Source organism: Hibiscus syriacus, unplaced genomic scaffold (assembly GCF_006381635.1).
Source record: "Hibiscus syriacus cultivar Baekdansim isolate YM2019G1 unplaced genomic scaffold, ASM638163v2 tig00110388_pilon, whole genome shotgun sequence".
Lineage (NCBI taxonomy): Eukaryota > Viridiplantae > Streptophyta > Magnoliopsida > Malvales > Malvaceae > Hibiscus > Hibiscus syriacus.
Genome location: NW_024062718.1, coordinates 1,637,416 through 1,654,630, shown reverse-complemented (window position 1 = coordinate 1,654,630; position 17,215 = coordinate 1,637,416). Strand labels below are relative to the sequence as shown.

General features: G+C 37.3%; 1 protein-coding gene and 3 pseudogenes across 1 annotated transcript; 3 read left to right on the top strand and 1 right to left on the bottom strand.

Moving 5' to 3' along the window:
* Positions 1-2,089: 2,089 nt before the first annotated feature.
* Positions 2,090-5,057, top strand: LOC120123084 (annotated as a pseudogene).
* Positions 5,058-5,842: 785 nt separating this feature from the next.
* Positions 5,843-8,944, top strand: LOC120123083 (annotated as a pseudogene).
* An 877-nt stretch (positions 8,945-9,821) lies between these two features.
* Positions 9,822-11,627, bottom strand: LOC120122973 (peptidyl-prolyl cis-trans isomerase E-like). The gene is made up of 2 exons (XM_039141996.1): positions 11,128-11,627; positions 9,822-10,069 (listed from the first exon to the last, which is right to left on the bottom strand). The coding sequence occupies exons 1-2, from the start codon at positions 11,429-11,431 to the stop codon at positions 9,858-9,860; spliced, it is 516 nt and encodes a 171-aa protein (XP_038997927.1). The 5' UTR covers positions 11,432-11,627; the 3' UTR covers positions 9,822-9,857.
* A 2,368-nt stretch (positions 11,628-13,995) lies between these two features.
* On the top strand, positions 13,996-16,925 carry LOC120123082 (annotated as a pseudogene).
* The last annotated feature ends 290 nt before the right edge of the window (positions 16,926-17,215 follow it).

The following is a 17,215-nucleotide window of genomic DNA, read 5'->3' as shown; positions in this document are numbered from 1 at the left end:
ATTATCAATATATTCAGCAACAATTTTTCTAGAAGTTTTATTCTTTTTATTATAAATAATACAGTAATAGTTTAATTAAGAATAAAATATAATATCATACAAAAAATATAAATTTGATAAATAAATGTCCGGAGAAAAGTGTTTCTGACTTTTGAAAGTTCACTTGTGAGGAAGTTCAAGGATAATTTATTCTACAAAAAATTACCATAAAAAATAATAATAAATAATTAAGTTTTTAGAGGCTGTGAAGTTACCGGAGGCTCTAAGAAAACATGAGTGGAGGATCTTCCAGGGGTTCTAGGATCATGTGTAGAGGATTTTTCGGAGGCTTCTAGGAACTTGAGCGGAGGATATGACAATGGCCAAGGTACCTCCAGAGATATAAAAATAAACCAAACCAGAATTTGTTGAGGCTTGTATAAACAATTTTTTTAAGATATATTTATTATCTTTTCGATGATTGAGAACCTTGTACGTCTATCTCTTAAGATACAATAACGACAGTTCACTTGCAACAACATTACTCCAACGAACAAATCGAACTTAATTTTTCTATTACCGAAAAACTTGAATTGTTGAAAGACAATTTTTCTAACTTTTTAAAGTGATTCACAATTTGTTTATTTAATGAGAGTAGAGAAAAATAAGAAGACAACGGTTAAGTTCGACGAAGATCGCACATTTTGGATTACTTCTTCCTTCTCGATAGGATTCATGCTAAGCTTAATGGTTGGACTTATCATTTCTTATCATTGGTAGGTTGTATCACCTTGCTAAGTCGGTGCTCGTGACTATACCAATCTATTTCATGCAGACAGCCCGACTTCCCGCGAGTATATGTTCTAACATTGACAAAATCATCCATCGATTCATCTGAGGCTCTAGCTCAATGAATAACAAACCATCCTGGTCAATTGAAAAACTATCTGCCAATCTCTTAGCAGAGGAGGCCTCGACATTCATTGATCATATGAGCACAGCTCTGCTTTTATGCTTAATATTATTCATGCCTTGATTACACAACCAAACTCCTACTAGGTAGCGGCCCAACGCCAAAAGTATAAAATGAACGGACGCTACCACCGCTCCATCGCCCACCCTGCTTGCTCACTTCTTTGGTGAGCTCTTAGTCATTTGTGGGACTTCGTGATAACATTTTATGGTTAATTGATGATGGCAACTCAGTTAGCTTTTGGAATGGTCTCTGGGTCGCGTCCCGTGGCCCTTTACGACTTTGAGCGGCACCCACATCAACCATTGATTTTTCACTGCAAGTATATGATCTAGTTACCGCTGAAACGAATTGGGACATCAATCATCTCTCTTCTCTCCTTACTCAAAAAGCTATCGTTCACATCATGGGCATTCCCCCCCCCCAAAAAAAAAAAAAAAAAAAACTTGAACAATGACTATGACGTCTGCGTATGGCGTTGGGGATCCACCCACACCTTCAGTGTTGGTTCAACTTATGAAAAATTGGTGAAAAAACTCTTGGGATGCTCGTAATTACCTTTGGTCGTCAATATAGACCCTCTCAGTTCCTTAAAGAATAAGATTATTTCTTTGGCTTGCTCTTCGACAACGCTTGATGACCAACATGGTTTCATGTCAGATCCTATGTTCCCAATCTGCAATCATGGTTGTGAGACAACTCTACACGTCATTTGTAATTGTTACACGACCTGAGGCTTGTGGCAATCCCTTACTCCCACCGATCGAGCCACTGATTTCTTTGATTGCTTCATTGACAAATGGCTTGATGATAATTTATGTAATGTGTCTAATGCTACTCATAATAATATGCCTTGGGATCTCCTCTTTTCTTCTTTATTGTGGCAGATCTGGAAGCGATGCAATGAGTTTATCTTCACCGACTCTTGTTCACCTCTATCTAACGCCATCCGCCTTAGTTCTGTTTGGACTCTCCACTTTGCAAGCCTTTCCTCCAAGATTGTCGCTCGTCACTTTCACTGAATGAAGTCCTTTACGTGGTCCTCACCTTCATAAGATTGGATCTGCTTGAACACTGATGCCTCGATGTCATCTATAATTGGTTTTGACTCTATTAGAGGCGTGTTTCACTCTAACGATGGTGGTTGGATCGTCGGATTTCAGAAATCTATCACCATCATCACACCTCTTCAAGCGGAGCTGTAGAGTCTCTACATTGGTCAACAAGTGGCATGGACCCACTAGTTTGAATGACTCTAAGTGCAATAGTATTGTACAAAAGCCGTGAACTTAGTCATTGCCCCGAGTGCAGACCTCAGTCCTCTCCATCGAGTGAAAATCATCTCTACTATTTGAAATCAAGCCTGATTTACGAAGCTTCTTAGAATCACATGAGAATCTAACGTGGTGGCTGATCGAATGACAAAGATGTCTGCTCTTGATCATTATTGAGTTTTATTGCTTGACTCTACATTGCTCGATATCCAATCACTTGTTTTAAGGGATATATCGAGATCTATGTATTTTAGAACTATTCATATTTAAATCTTAGAACTATTCATATTTAAATCATCGATTTAAATTTCACTTTCCAATTAAAAAAAACAAAAATATTTCACGTTGTGCAAGTGTGCTTCCAACCCTAGTTATCTTTCATCCTTATGCCGATGGACAAGAGAGCCTCATGACTTGCAAATTAATTAACCGTCTAATTGGTTATAGCTTATAAACAGATTTCAAACTCTACACCCAACCATGTGGGATTGAAGTACTTTAAGCACTATTTTTTTCTCAACAACATTTGCAAGTAATTTATTTTGAATATTAATTTCTCATTCATCACATAATTATTTTGAGCATATTATACATCCTTTTAAAGACCTCAAGAGGTAGAATACAAACCTATAATTTATTATTCAAAACTCTAATTTTACCAATAAATAATATACCTCAAAGTTTTAGAATATTCATTTTAACACTTTTTAATATGTTATATACAAGGTAAAACATCAACAGCAAATAAGAATGAACTGTTGGAAACAAATTATATGTTTTCGTATTAAATTGGGTGGGTTTAGATGATCCCAACTATAAGATGGTGAATTGAATTAAGAACAAGGAACTTTCAAGCTTCCTTGAGTTTATACTTGAATTTTTTTAAAAGAATAAAAAAACTAAATCAAAACTTCGCAATTTCATAGCATTAGTCATTTTTCTTGAAGTTTTGGTGGCCCTCTTTTGCTTTCTGTTTCTGTACCGCTGGAGAAACAATGATGGGCCGTCTCCAAAGAGTTTCCCGTTTGTTGGGATGATGCCCGAACTTCTTCTCAACATTCATCGGGTCCACGACTGGTGCACTAAGACTCTCGAAAGATGTCGGGGCACTTGTGTTCTTGAAGGCCCTTGGTTTGCTAATATGATCATGGTGATCACTTGTGACCCTGCCAATATTCACTACATATTGAGTTCCAACTTCAGTAACTTTCCCAAAGGACCTGAATATAAGAAGATATTTGACATCTTGGGAGATGGGATTGTCAACGTGGACATGGATTTGTGGAAAAAACAAAGGGTAATTGCTCAAGCATCCATCAAACATCATCTGTTTCATAAATATTTGTTGAGGACTACTCGAGCTAAGGTGGAAAATGGGCTTATTCCTGTCATCGAGCATGCTGCTAAACAAGGCTTGGTCATGAACTTGGAAGATATTTTCCAAAGGTTCACTCTTGATTCTGTTTGCATCCTGGTAACTGGCTATGATCCTTCATGCCTTGCGCTCGAATCGCCTCGAGTTCTTTTCTCCGAGGTTGTGGATGATGCTACGGAAGCGATATTTTATCGGCATGTCAGGCCGGAATGCTTTATTAAGTTGCAAAAGTGGTTGAACATGGGACAAGAACGACAGTATAGAAAGGCGTGGGAAGTTCTCGATGATATAATGGCTAAGTCGAAAAAGGGAAGAACTGAGCAAGATGAACAACGAAGATGGCGTCGATCTCTTAACACCATACATGACTGAAGAGAAATCAAGTGGTTTCAAGCAAGATGATAAGTTGTTGAGAGACACCATTTTGACTATGATGGATGCAGGGAGGGACACATTCGGTTCTGCTCTCACTTGATCATTTGGCTTGTGTCGCGGCATCCTATAGTAGAGAACAAGATCATAGAAGAGCTTCAATCAAGAATATCAGTAGAGGAAACCCAAAAAAGGCGGTTTTTCGATGTTGAGGAGGTGAAGGATTTGGTTTATCTACATGAAGCATTGTGCGAGGCATTAAGGATGTATCCACCTATTCCTTTCAATCACAAGGAACCACTCGAACCCGATGTGCTTCCAAGTGGGCATCCGGTTCATCCGAATATGAAAATCTTGTTTAATTTGTATTCAATGGGAAGGATGAAGTCGGTGTGGGGAGAAGATTGCTTGGAGTTCAAGCCTGAAAGATGGATTAACGAGCGAGGAGAGATTAAACGTGAGCTGTAGAATCAAAATAGAGTAAAAACTCTAATTGATTGAGAAGAAGAAAAACTCTTTAGAATAATCTCACAAAATTGCAAAAGGGAAGAACTCTTAAGAAAGCTTTCAAATGCTTATATTTAAGCTTTGATTGTTGGATGATAAAACTCAAATACAAGTAGGGTATTTATAGGTTACAATAAACAATCAAAACCACTCATTAAAATAAGCACTAAATAATCTAAACCATTGAAATTAAAAATGAAAAAAATACTTAATTTTCACATAACTAAATTGATGTAAGCAATGACATCAAAACTAAATTGATGTAAGCAATGACATCAAATTAATTTAGGTGTGGGGAAAAGATTGCTTGGAGTTCAAGCCTGAAAGATGGATTAACGAGCGAGGAGAGATTAAACGTGAGCCATCGTACAAATTCCCATGTTTCGGTGCAGGGCCAAGGGCGTGTTTAGGGAAGGAAATGGCGATTGTTCTGATGAAAGCTGTGGTATCTTCTATAGTTTACAACTATCGCATTCATGTATCGGAAGAAACTCCTGTTGTTCCGGCCATATCCATTATCCTGCACACCAAGGACGGACTCATGACCAGGATCTCCACTAGATGGGACTAAACTAAATGCATTGTAAGCGTGAGACAGAGAGCCTCAGCTGGTCTAAATATGTTTAGAGAGTCATTAAGGTCTATTAATGTTTGTCATTGAGTCTGTTATGGTTTGTTGCATTTTGTTTTTATGTTGAATGGCTGAAAGATTAGCACTAATCAATCTCTACCAGTTCAACAGTCTACTTGTATAAATTGGCTCGCCTCCGAGAAAAGATATTAGAGCTTCATAAATAAAATAAGTAGACTTTATTTTAATTATTGCGTCTATCATGAGATTATATTGTGACCACTCACATATAAATTATAATCAAAAGTTGCAGTTGACAGCGTTGAATCCGATGACAGTCCCCGTGAGATGGTTTAAGATTCGATAGGGAAACCATAAATGATAAGTCACCAAGAAAAGAATAGTATGCAATCCAAATATTTTCCAGGAGAGGAGAGTTATCGATAATGATATAAATAAACATTTATTGTGTGAAAAAATAAATTCTTTTTATAGAGTCAAAGGACAGTCAATGTGATGTGTCATATTAATTTTTCGTTATTTATTGTTAATAGTGAATGATAGATTTTATAAATCATTATTTTTAAAACATTAGTAGGAAAGATGGAAATTTAGTCAAATATTTATAATTATTTATTATCTTTTTATTAACAATTATTTGAACTGCGGTTTTAATTGAACTTAAATTAGGTATGAATCAAATGGAATCGGTGGTAAATAAATTATTACTATAATTTGAAGATTCAGGTTCGAGCATTATAAATGTGAAGGGTACGAACGTTCAATATCAAATGATTGAGTCAGGCGGACAAAGGACGCCCAGCAGCAGCAGCAACTGCAACAGCAGCACTTTGAAACGTGTTATGCCCCCCTATTCTCCAATTGCAGTAATAGAAAGTATTTCCCTTGTTCATCTTATATATATGTGTGTGTGTCTAAATACAGGGGAAGAAGGTAGTAAGAAAGTAATTAACTTACATACAATTTTTAAAATCCAGATGGAAGTAATAATTTAATTAAGCTTAGTTTGAGATGGAAGGGGTTTAAGCATATTTTATTTTTCAATAATATTTGAACGTAGTTAATTTTGAGTATCAACTTTTTTGGGTATAACCATCGGTATTTGATTTATTGATTAACTAATCCAGATCACGTACTGCATAGGCGAATGCGGCCCTCCCAACCCAATTTGTTTCGTTATATTATACATCGTTCTATAATTTATATGTATACATGAATCATGATATATATATATGTCGAAGGTCAGTTAGAAGCATCAATGCTCTTAAATCTTCAACTCCAAGGTAGTCGATAGAACCCTGAACAGCAGCATGAGGCTTCTGAACTTACACGCGAACAGCAGATATCTGAGGGTGATTTGTGAAGATTTTTTATGCAATCATTTAAGCCACAGATTCCCAAAGATTCTGAGATTTTCCTTCCACTACTTCCTTCACTATGCTATTGCATATGTTGCGACAAAAAAATCAAATTAACAAAAAACAAGCTAAGTAATTCATCCAATGTTTTAAACATATTTAAGTTACTAACCGGTATTCTGCACCCAAATTCACTGTCATGTTGACACAAGTATAATAATTGTTATAACATAGATAGTGTCCGTTAAGCTGTTTTTAAATGTAATTTATATATAAAAAAATTAATAAATAAATAACAATCTTTATTGCCATTTTTGTTCCAGTAAAAAAATGATGTGTCTGTCTAGATTACTCGTCTTCTTTCATTTCCCCCCTTTTTATTTTGTTTTTATTCATATGCTGTTTATTAGGTTTCACTTAACTCTGATACTATGCATCTAGTGATTGAAACTGTCCAAGACAATATCCCTACTAAAACAAGAGCATGACAGGCTAGCTTGTGCAATGGCTTTTTTACATATCACATCTGAATAAATGAAAATTGCTGTTCATCAACTCAGTTTCTTACTTTATATTTTCTTCAGTTTTGCTGCAATATAGCGCGGAAGTTCTCTTTAGCAATCATTTATATTTTGTGCAAAGCATTTTCTCACTTTTCATAATCATTTGATTTTATTCAAAATAGAAGTGATAACGATGAACTTCCACACCTGTATCATACTTTTTCAGCTACTTGATTGTTTAACTTTTAGGATTTGGCAATTGATGCAACTACAACTGTCGGACTTGTCCTTGGCCAAGGGCTGCGAGAAGTTGACATTAGAAAGTACATTAAAGTAGAGAAAGTACCCGGTGGACAATTGGAAGATTCTAAGTGCTCAAGGGAGTGATGATCAATAAAGATGTAGTTGCACCTGGGAAAATGAAAAGAAAGATTGTCAATCCACGTATTATTCTCCTTGATTGTCCCCTTGAGTATAAGAAAGGGGAGAGCCAAACAAATGCAGAGTTGGTTAGGGAAGAAGATTGGGAAGTTCTGTTGAAAATGGAAGAAAATACATTGAGAACCTTTGCATGCAGATTCTGAAATTTAAACCAGACCTTGTGATTACAGAAAAAGGACATAGTGATTTGGCATGCCATTATCTTAGCAAGGATGGTGTAAGTGCAATTAGGAGGGTGAGAAAGACAGACAACAATAGAATTGCCAAGGCATCCGGAGCTGTTATTGTGAATCGACCTGATGAATTGCAGGAATCTGATGTTGGTACTGGAGCTGGACTGTTTGAGGTTAAAAAAATTGGGGATGAGTTCTTTGCATTCATTGTTGATCGCAAAGATCCAAAAGCATGTACAGTTCTTCTAAGAGGTGCTAGTAAGGATCTCTTGAATGAGGTGGAAAGAAGTTTGCAGGTAACTGATTTGGTTGCAACTTCAGTTTGTTACATGGAATTAAGTTCTGAAGCTTGTTTTCTTTATTCAGGTCAAAGTTCTGAGGTATGTTTTAATTACTGGATGCCATGTCTGTGGCAAGAAACATTATCAAGAATCCAAAACTTGTTCCTGGTGGTGGTGCTACAGAGTTGACAGTTTCTGCCACTTTGAAGCAGAAGAGTTCATCTGTTGAAGGCATAGAAAAGGTACTTGATGCACTAATGAAGAACTTGATTAATTGATTTACATGATTTGGTGTTTTGATATTTGAATATATACTTGCAACCCTGTTAGATATGTTACATCAATGCCAGCTTGTTTTCTTTTTCTTTATATTCACTGGATATGTGACAATGGCCGTATGAAGCTGCCGCCATTGCTTTTGAAGCGATACCACGTACTTTGGCACAGAATTGTGGGGTTAATGTGATTCGATCCATGACTGCCCTGCAACGAAAGGTATGAATGTTTCTAGAGTACAGTTTATGCTTTTGAAGAAACCCTTATCCTTTCTGTTTCTGTATCCTCTACCCGTGATTTATAGCATGCAAATGGTGAAAATGCATGGATTGGCATAGATGGGAACACCGGTGCTATTGCTGACATGAAAGAGCGCAAGGTATATTTAACATGAAAATGCATGTCATCCAATTGGTTTTTGATTTAATTAACAACCCTTGTGTTTCCATTCTCTTTTCTTTACAATTAGTTAGAGAAAAAGGACGGATAATTTGATCGTCTCAATTCTCTTTTTGCAATGATCATATTTGAATGTAGTAAGTAATATCAAACATGATGTTTGGTTTTTGGCCAGATATGGGATGCATACAATTGAAGGCACAACTTTTAAGACGGCCATAGAAGCAGCTTGCATGCTTCTAAGGATCGATGACATAGTAAGCGGGATTAAGAAGAAGCAAGCTCCTGGACAAGCTCCATCAAAACCCAAGGTTGAGACTGAAGCAGATGCAGATGGTGAGCAAATTTTACCTGATTGATCGATTCAACGAGTATTCCAGACAGCAAGTGATGATTTTGGGCTGTAGAGGATTCTGTTGTGAGCTCGTTTGCTGTTGTTTTTGTACTGTATATTTATTGGGTTACCAAGTTTGGAGTGTGTTAGGATATCAATAGTTAAGAGCTACATTTGCCTGATTTTTTTTATGAGATTAGATATCAATAGTTAGGTTGGTCAGTGTAGTTGTGGCTTGTAAGATTAGGATGAGATGAAATATTTGTCTGGATAACAAAGTATGAATGAAAAATGATCATCAAGAATTTTAAGATGTATATTATGTTTTCACTGCTGTTTAGGCAGTTGGAATTTCTTCTCCAAATTATACATTTTTTTTTTCAAAATTTCTTGTAAGCACTTGCTATAAAATTAAAAATTAAGTCTTAAAATATAAACTTTATTTAATTGTAATATATTTTATATATTTTTACAAATTTCATATCACTATTCCATATCTCGGTAAAGCGCTCAATAATGTTTTGGGTAGAAATCATAATGTTTCCGGTAATATTTACCGATTTTTTAAAAAAAATAATAAAACCGTTACACATTTCTTAACCGTATATTAAAACCGTCGTACGGTATAACTTACCTTAAATAAGTCTTATTTTGATTAATAGTATCTTCTTTAATCATTTCAATTTTGATGTGATAGTCCAACTTAACCGTCTATATATACACGTGATATGATTGGGTACAACTAAGTTCCTAAAATCCAGTTTTGACATATTACAATATACGATTAGTTTGAAGAAATTCCAAGTTAAACACAACATTTTTAAGTCCACTAACCTTATAAACCACCATTTTAGACAAACAAAAAGATTAGGAGTCGAGTATATACCCCGTAGCAGGGGCCGGCCAAAGCATGCCTAAGGCCTTGGACTTGAGGATTGCATCAAGGTTGGTTAACCTAAATGACAACCTTAATGTTTTTCTTAAAGTATTGATTGCTCAATTTAATAGCAAAGAAACTAGTTAACCCTGATTCAAAACTTCGGCTTCAGCCCTTGCCATTGGATCATCCTTCATCTCTGAGTCGTCCTCTTTCTCCCCTTGTCGTTCCTCTGCCAATTTCTTCCTATGCAACTCCTCTGCAGCACGCATTGCAGCCTGGTTCTCTGCCTGAAGGCGCTGCATTTCTTCTTCTTGTTGTTGCCGCTCAAACCATGTGTCGGCATCAGCCCAAACTGCATTTTGTACAAAAAGGAAAGGGGGTTAATCTGAAGTAAATGGCCAAGACAAAATTTGCAATTAATTGGTCATAGAACAGGAAGCAAATATTTAACGAAAAACGATTGAATATGTTGTATCAAAGGCACAAAACAAACTCTATCATAAGCCAAAACAATCATGTAAAGTCTAGGACCTGAATTATCCAGACTAGGGGATGAGTGTCAAATTCAGTACATGGCTGACATGAATATGATCAATTTTTGTTCTAAGTTTCTCCATAGATTTGGAGGATCATTCCCCTATTCCCATAAATGAACATATTCCCAACATAGGCATCAAACAAAGTACTCGTAAAAAAAGTAGAGAGTCCCATAAAAGGACATATGCCCGACATAGGTGTTGAACAAAGTACTTCAAAAAAACAAAGAGTCTGTTAACACTGTCTACAGCACAGAATCACGTTTCCTAACCATATAATTATCATGTCAAGGAAACATATTAGTCTTAAGGCATGTATGAAACCAATCAGGAGGAACTTCTCATTTAAAACAAAAAGGTAAACTACATATACGTAGGTATACCAATTTTGTTAACTACGTCAGCTCCTCTGCAAAATGTTAATGCATGTAACTTGATCAGATTGAAATCTATTCATAGTTAAATGATCACATAGTATAGTTTACTCAAACAAATTCCTTTAAGTTGTTGATCGGAAGGGTTATCTTAACTACGGATACCAGAAATACAACATTCGGAGTAATAAATTTTCCATCTTTAAGACCCAAAATATATTCAGATAAACCCAACATCCCTATCGGACTCTTTTTGCATAATGCACCCACAAGTTCAAATTGAGCATATTTCAAGGATCAAAAGCCATTCGCATTGCAAATCATCCCAATAAATTCTCCGGTTAAACCCTAAGTTTCCAAAAACATAATCGTAACTGTTCAACCCAGTGGCAAAGCTAGAAGCTGAACCCAACCACCCCATAGAAATAACTTTTCAATCGCATAGAAAGATAAGTAAATCGAGATAAAAGAAAGAAAAGCTAAGGGATCAAAGGACATACTAGGTTGAGCAGCCCAGCCCTGCTCGCCACCCTTGATCCGCTCAGGGAGGGCGTAATTGACGGTGAGGACTCGACCATAGAGCTCAGCTCCATCCATGTTGTCCATGGCAGCGGCGGCATCCTCTTTCTCCAAGAAAGTAACGAAGCCAAAGGAGCGGTGCTTCTGAGTGGCCTGATCTAATGGGGTCTTGACGTCCTTTATGTCTCCAAAAGGGATGAAAGCGGCATGGAGGATTGCTTCATTCACTTCCTCCGCTAGCCCTCCCACGTACAACGTGTTCTTCTGCACTGCTTGCTGTGCCATTGTTTTTAGTTTCTTCCTTCTTCCTCGATTTTTATTTTACTTTTGTGTTCCCCGCAAAGTTAAGGGGGAAAAACAAAAATGAGAAACAGTCCGATGAAAGAAAAAGGTCACCGGTGGCAGATTTCGCAGCGGCCGCCTTAAACCAGAGGATAAAGGAGCTGAGTTTTAAGGAGGAAAAAAGGAAGCTCGCAATTGTAATGTTTAGGGTTGTTATTTACGGTTTAAATGGAGCGAGTAACCGGTGTCGTTCCTCTGTAAATAATAGAAAAGGCTATTTCCTTTAAATGCGTAGGGCTGAACTTTGTTCATTAAACCAAATTACCCGATCCATCCCAAGCCCAGTTTTTTATCCAGAAATAGCAATCATTTACAAATAAAACTAACGTACAAACAATTAAGACAAAACAATAGCAATCCCCAAATCTATACAAGTGCACCAGGCAACCCCAACAAAACAATCAATCTTATCCCCATTCAGTACACAAAACCCTATTAGCAGAGTTGATCTTGCTAACATTCTTCCCCCGCAGCCTCCAACGGCACCCTCCTTAACCCGAACAATCAAATCCTACTCACGCATTTGCTTTCCCTGAAAATTTCCCGCATTCCTCTCCTTCCGGATCAAATAAACAACGGAGTTCCAGGCAAGCTAAAACAAACAGATAAGGAGACCGGAGATTTCCTTCTCTGACACCCTGCGCACCCTCGAACCCAAGCCCAATTTAGAAGGAATTTGTTGTTCTAATTTCCTTAATTTTCTTTTATTTACTTTCTTTAACTTATTTTACCGTTAATGACATCGTTGCTCCCTATATTTTAAAAACAATTTTAATATTGCGTTTATACTTTCAAAACATTCAATATGCACTTTAATTTGAGACAATTCTAAAATCAGAATTTAAGGTTGGTATGGAATTGAATTGCTCGTTAGTGCACCTCATATGTTCAACTTTGGTTATTATTCTCTATTGGTGCCGGAAGCTGGTGATCAAGGATGGATCGAGTGAGAGTAGTGGGGATAAAAATTTTAAATTTCTATATGTTTTGCATATATTTTTATTTATTTTTATTAAAAAATTGTTTTTCCTTACTAAAATTTTATAAATTGTCACTAATATAAAACTATGCATCTGTTCCTGTGGCGATGATTTGGTTGATTGGTTCGAAGCTGGTTGAAGCTCAAGTTTGTTGAGAATTCTTCATTTGTCTTCCTTCTTCAATAGAGAATACATGGAACTAGATCATCTCAGCTCACTGTGTATAAATTTTGTTCGATCAACTCATAAATGGAACTGTGCATAACGTGAGTACTTATGTCTTGTCAACTTTTATATAATTTTTTTAATTGCTTCTAAAACATTTATCCATACATAAAAACTACCTATTATCCCATTTTCATTAAAATACATTTTTTTCAAATATATATAAAAATAAAATGATATATTTTTCTTACGTTTATATGTTTTTATTTTTTTTATCATAAATTATATAAAATTTGTTTTTAGGAATAAGGATTATCCATGTTTATCTATGAAGCACGGGGACGGCAAAGGAGGCCGTTTCAAGTATCTGATATGTTTCGGGCACGAGGACGATACGGGGACGGTCGGAATATGTACTGGAGACGTGCCACGGTGATAGATACGGCTAATCGAATTCGGGACGGTTAAAACTTATTTAGGGACGTTCCGGAGGTAATTACCACCGACAAGAATTGCTCGGGCGGAGAAGAGGAAAGTAGATCAAGGTGGTGTAACTTTTGCAACCCACCGAGCGAGGCTGACATCGAGCCACCGAGTGAGAACCCGAAAAGGTTCAAACTCACAAAAGTTATTATGTATAATAGTGATGGTATTGTGGATGTCGAGATTGACATTGAAAGCGAAGTTGGGGAGAGGAATTACAGTAGGCCTCTTTTGATTAAGAGAGTGACACCACATCCCAGATAGCTATTGTGGGCGCCAATGTTTGCCCTGTCGAGAGACTTGATTATGAGTAAGCAAACCCTGCCCCCAGAAATTTCTTCGTTTAGTTTCTAATAATTTTAGTTTCTAAGCAATCGTTCATTGAAAATTTCAATTCCTCGTATCATTTAGATTTTTTTTTGAGTATTTTCTATTGAAGATTTGTTTTCTGTCATCTAAAATTTTATAAGTTCACCCCTAAAATAAAATTTTGTGTCTATCCCTCGTTTAGTATTAACTCTGAGCAACTAAGCCATTGTCTCATATATCTGTTGTGTGTAAATAGGATTACAGAAAATGAATTAGTCAACCAGGACTGGCGGTCGAGGAGGAAGATCCAAGTATTTCAGTATGTTCTGCTGAAGTGGGCATTTGCACTCATTATAGGCCTAAGCACTGCCTGGTTGGCATTTTTAACAATATAGCAGTTCAGAATATTGCTGGGTTCAAGTCTGCTCACCGCAGAGCTCATGGTGAAGAACAAGTAAGCCAGCTATTCTATTGCCTGTAACATTTTAAGGCAAGCGCCTGCGCTTGTTGGCTTAGCCAAATTTGTCGAGGGAACAAAGCGCGCTCTTGGCGTAGAACCCTTATATTAACTTAGACATGATAATGATTCAGTGCAGATATTACTAGGCTTTTCTAGCATACGCTGGCTGCAATTTAGGCCTTGCAGGATCAGCTGAGGTTATTTGTGCTTTTATTGCTCCATCAGCGGCGGGTTCGGTATTCCTGAAGTGAAAGCATACCTCAATGGTGTGGATGCTTATTCAATACTGGCTCCAAGTACTCTTTTTGTAAAGGTGAATAGCCTTTTTAGTGTAAATCAATATTTCAGAAGGTTCTTTTGTCTGTTTACTCCATTTGCTTCTATTTCCGTACAAAAATATAATCTAGGAAAGCCAGGGCAAACCGCTTCTATGTTATTGTCTGGTGATTGAAACTGTTTTTCTAGTTGATAATATAACTTTAACTTTATTGTTTTATATATGGCAGATTTTTTGTTCAATTTTTGGTGTAGCTGCTGGATTTGTTGTTGGCAAAGAAGGGCCAATGGTTCACACAGGTTCTTGCATAGCTTCTTCAATTGGGCAAGGAGGTTCACGTAAATACGGTTTGACTTGTAGATGGCTTAGATATTTCAAAAATGATCGAGACAGGAGAGACTTGATAACTTGTGGAGCCGCTGCTGGTGTGGCTGCTGCTTTTCGTGCTCCAGTTGGTGGTGTCCTCTTTGCTCTTGAAGAGGTAGCTTCATGGTACCTTCCCCTTCACCGCCACCATATTCGTTCGTGAACAAATGGGCTTTTGTGTTACAGTCCCACCGTTATTCTTTCTTTTCCCTTTATCCTTGTTTTGATTTGCAGACTATTAAATGCTGGTAGATTTTTATGCATGGCTTGTCAGGTAATCCATCACATTTACTAGAAACCATGATAATGAGGCTGTAAAATTTTTCATTTTATTTGTTCAATGGAAAGTCTTGAAACACCTCATTCTACTAAACGAGGTAAAAAGCATCATATTGTGGTAATTTTGCTGATTGTTTGGTAGTCTGGTATGGGACATTATGTGCAGGTGCAAACTGGAAAGTGTGTAACCATAATGATCTTTGAAATAGTGCCTGAAATATTTGATGACTTCATCCTGATTTCCTGATCTATATTTTTTCCGTTGCTTGTCTACAGGTGGGGTGCTCTTCTTTGGAGAACCTTCTTCACAACTACAGTAGTTGCTATAGTTTTGAGAGGTTTCATAGAACTCTGCTCTACTGGAAATTGTGGAGGAGTGCTCTTCTTTGGAGAACCTTCTTCACAACTGCAGTAGTTGCTATAGCTTTGAGAGGTTTCATAGAACTCTGCTCTACTGGAAATTGTGGATTGTTTGGGGAAGGACTGATTATGTATGATATCAGTGCAGCCAAAGTTGTATATAGTGCTCCAGATACACTGGCTGTGATTCTTCTAGGGGTTATTGGAGGCTTCCTAGGAAGCCTATATAACTACCTGGTGGATAAGGTTCTTCGCACCTACAGCATCATTAATGAGTATGTAACACACTCAATCATGAATCTTGAAATTTCCATGTATAAGTAGTTGATAGGTTTCGCTATCGTTAGTAATACGTCTGCTTCAATGATCTTTACTGGTGAATTATCACTGATTCGATTAACACTGATAAAAACTTCTGCAAATAGCAGTTTTTATCCTTGTTTTCATCTGATAATAAATCCTACAGCTTAGTGATTCCCTGTTTCCTCAGAAGAGGAGCTGCTGTCAAGATCGTACTTGTTATTATGATTTCCCTGTTAACATCAATCTGCTCTTACGGCTTGCCATGGTTAGCTACGTGCGTCCCCTGCCCAGACATTGTATCTACAAGTTGCCCCAACACCGATGTATCTGGCAACTACAAGAGCTCCCGTGCCCACCTGGTCATTACAATGACCTGGCCTCACTGTTTCTAAACACAAATGACAATGCTATTCGTAACCTACTGAGTACCAATACAGCAAAAGTATTTCACCTCTATTCTCTTTTCATCTTCTTTGGTGCTGTTTACTTCCTTGGCATTATCACTTATGGCATAGCTATCCCCTTGGGGCTCTTCATCCCTGCCATATAGGCTGGATGTTGCTACGGCCGTCTCGTTGGTAACTATTTGAACCAATCTCTAAACTTGATGTTGGTCTCTTTTCCCTCCTCGGTGCTGCTTCTTTTCTTGGTGGCACTGTGAGAATGACAGTTTCCCTATGTGTTGTACTGCTTGAGCTCACTAATGATTTATTGGTGCTTCCACTTGTCATGTTGGTTCTCCTCATCTCAAAAACCATGGGTGACATGTTCAACAAGGGCGTCTATGACCAAATTGTAAAACTTAAAGGATTGCCATACATGGAGGCTCATCCGGAACATTACATGAAACATTTAGTTGCGTGGGACGTTGTTATTGGTCCTTTGATCACCTTTTCCGGTGTCGAAGGGTGGGAAACATATTACATGCTCTGAGAAGCACAGGGCACAATGGGTTCCCTGTGATTGATGAACCGCCTTTTTCAGATGCCACTGAGTTGTGCGGCCTTGTACTAAGATCCCATTTGCTTGTTTAGCTTAAGGGGAAGGTTTTTTCAGGAGACAGGGTACTGGCACAAAACGAGATTTTACACAAAATTGCCGAATTAGACTTTGCCAAGAAAGGGACACAAACTAGAGGATCTATACATCAAAGAGGAGGAAATGGATATGTATGTTGATCTCCATCCTATCATTAACACATCACCGCACACGGTGGTTGAGACCAATGCACTCACTAAAGCAGCAGCTCTCTTCCGCAAACTCGGTCTTCGGCACATGTGTGTTGTACCAAAGAGTCATGGGGTAAGGCTCTCTTGCTCAATATCTGTGTGTGAGCCTGTATACTGCCTATTTCGTAGAATACATCAGACATTTATACAAGCAATTTTGTATCATCTCAGGGCAAACATATTTGAAGCAAAACATCATAAACGTTCAACCTTCCCTCAAATATAAACAATGTGTTCATTTATTTGTATACTTTTTCTTGTCTCTGTGTATGCAAAGTTGTTAGTGGTACTGGTAGCCATTTAACTTGGTTGCTAGGAAATGTGCTGTTGGTGTGATAGAAGGCTATATATTTTACAATTAAAGTGGTGATGATGACTTCGCTTTATCGTTTTTGTTTTTAAGTTTTCCTAAAAATGAAAACAAAGTAGTTTTCATATTTGTCCTTCCTTTGGGTAGCAATAACTTGAGAAGAGACCTAAAGCCTGTGATAGCAGTGATTAACAATCATTAAGTAA

Bases quoted from the DNA above. Each gene is read 5' to 3' on its own strand.
- LOC120122973 (XM_039141996.1), bottom strand. From the start codon at position 11,431: ATGGCACAGCAAGCAGTGCAGAAGAACACGTTGTACGTGGGAGGGCTA. The intron at 10,070-11,127 runs GTATGTCCTTTG...TACAAAATGCAG, and splicing joins GGGCTGGGCTGCTCAACCTA to TTTGGGCTGATGCCGACACA.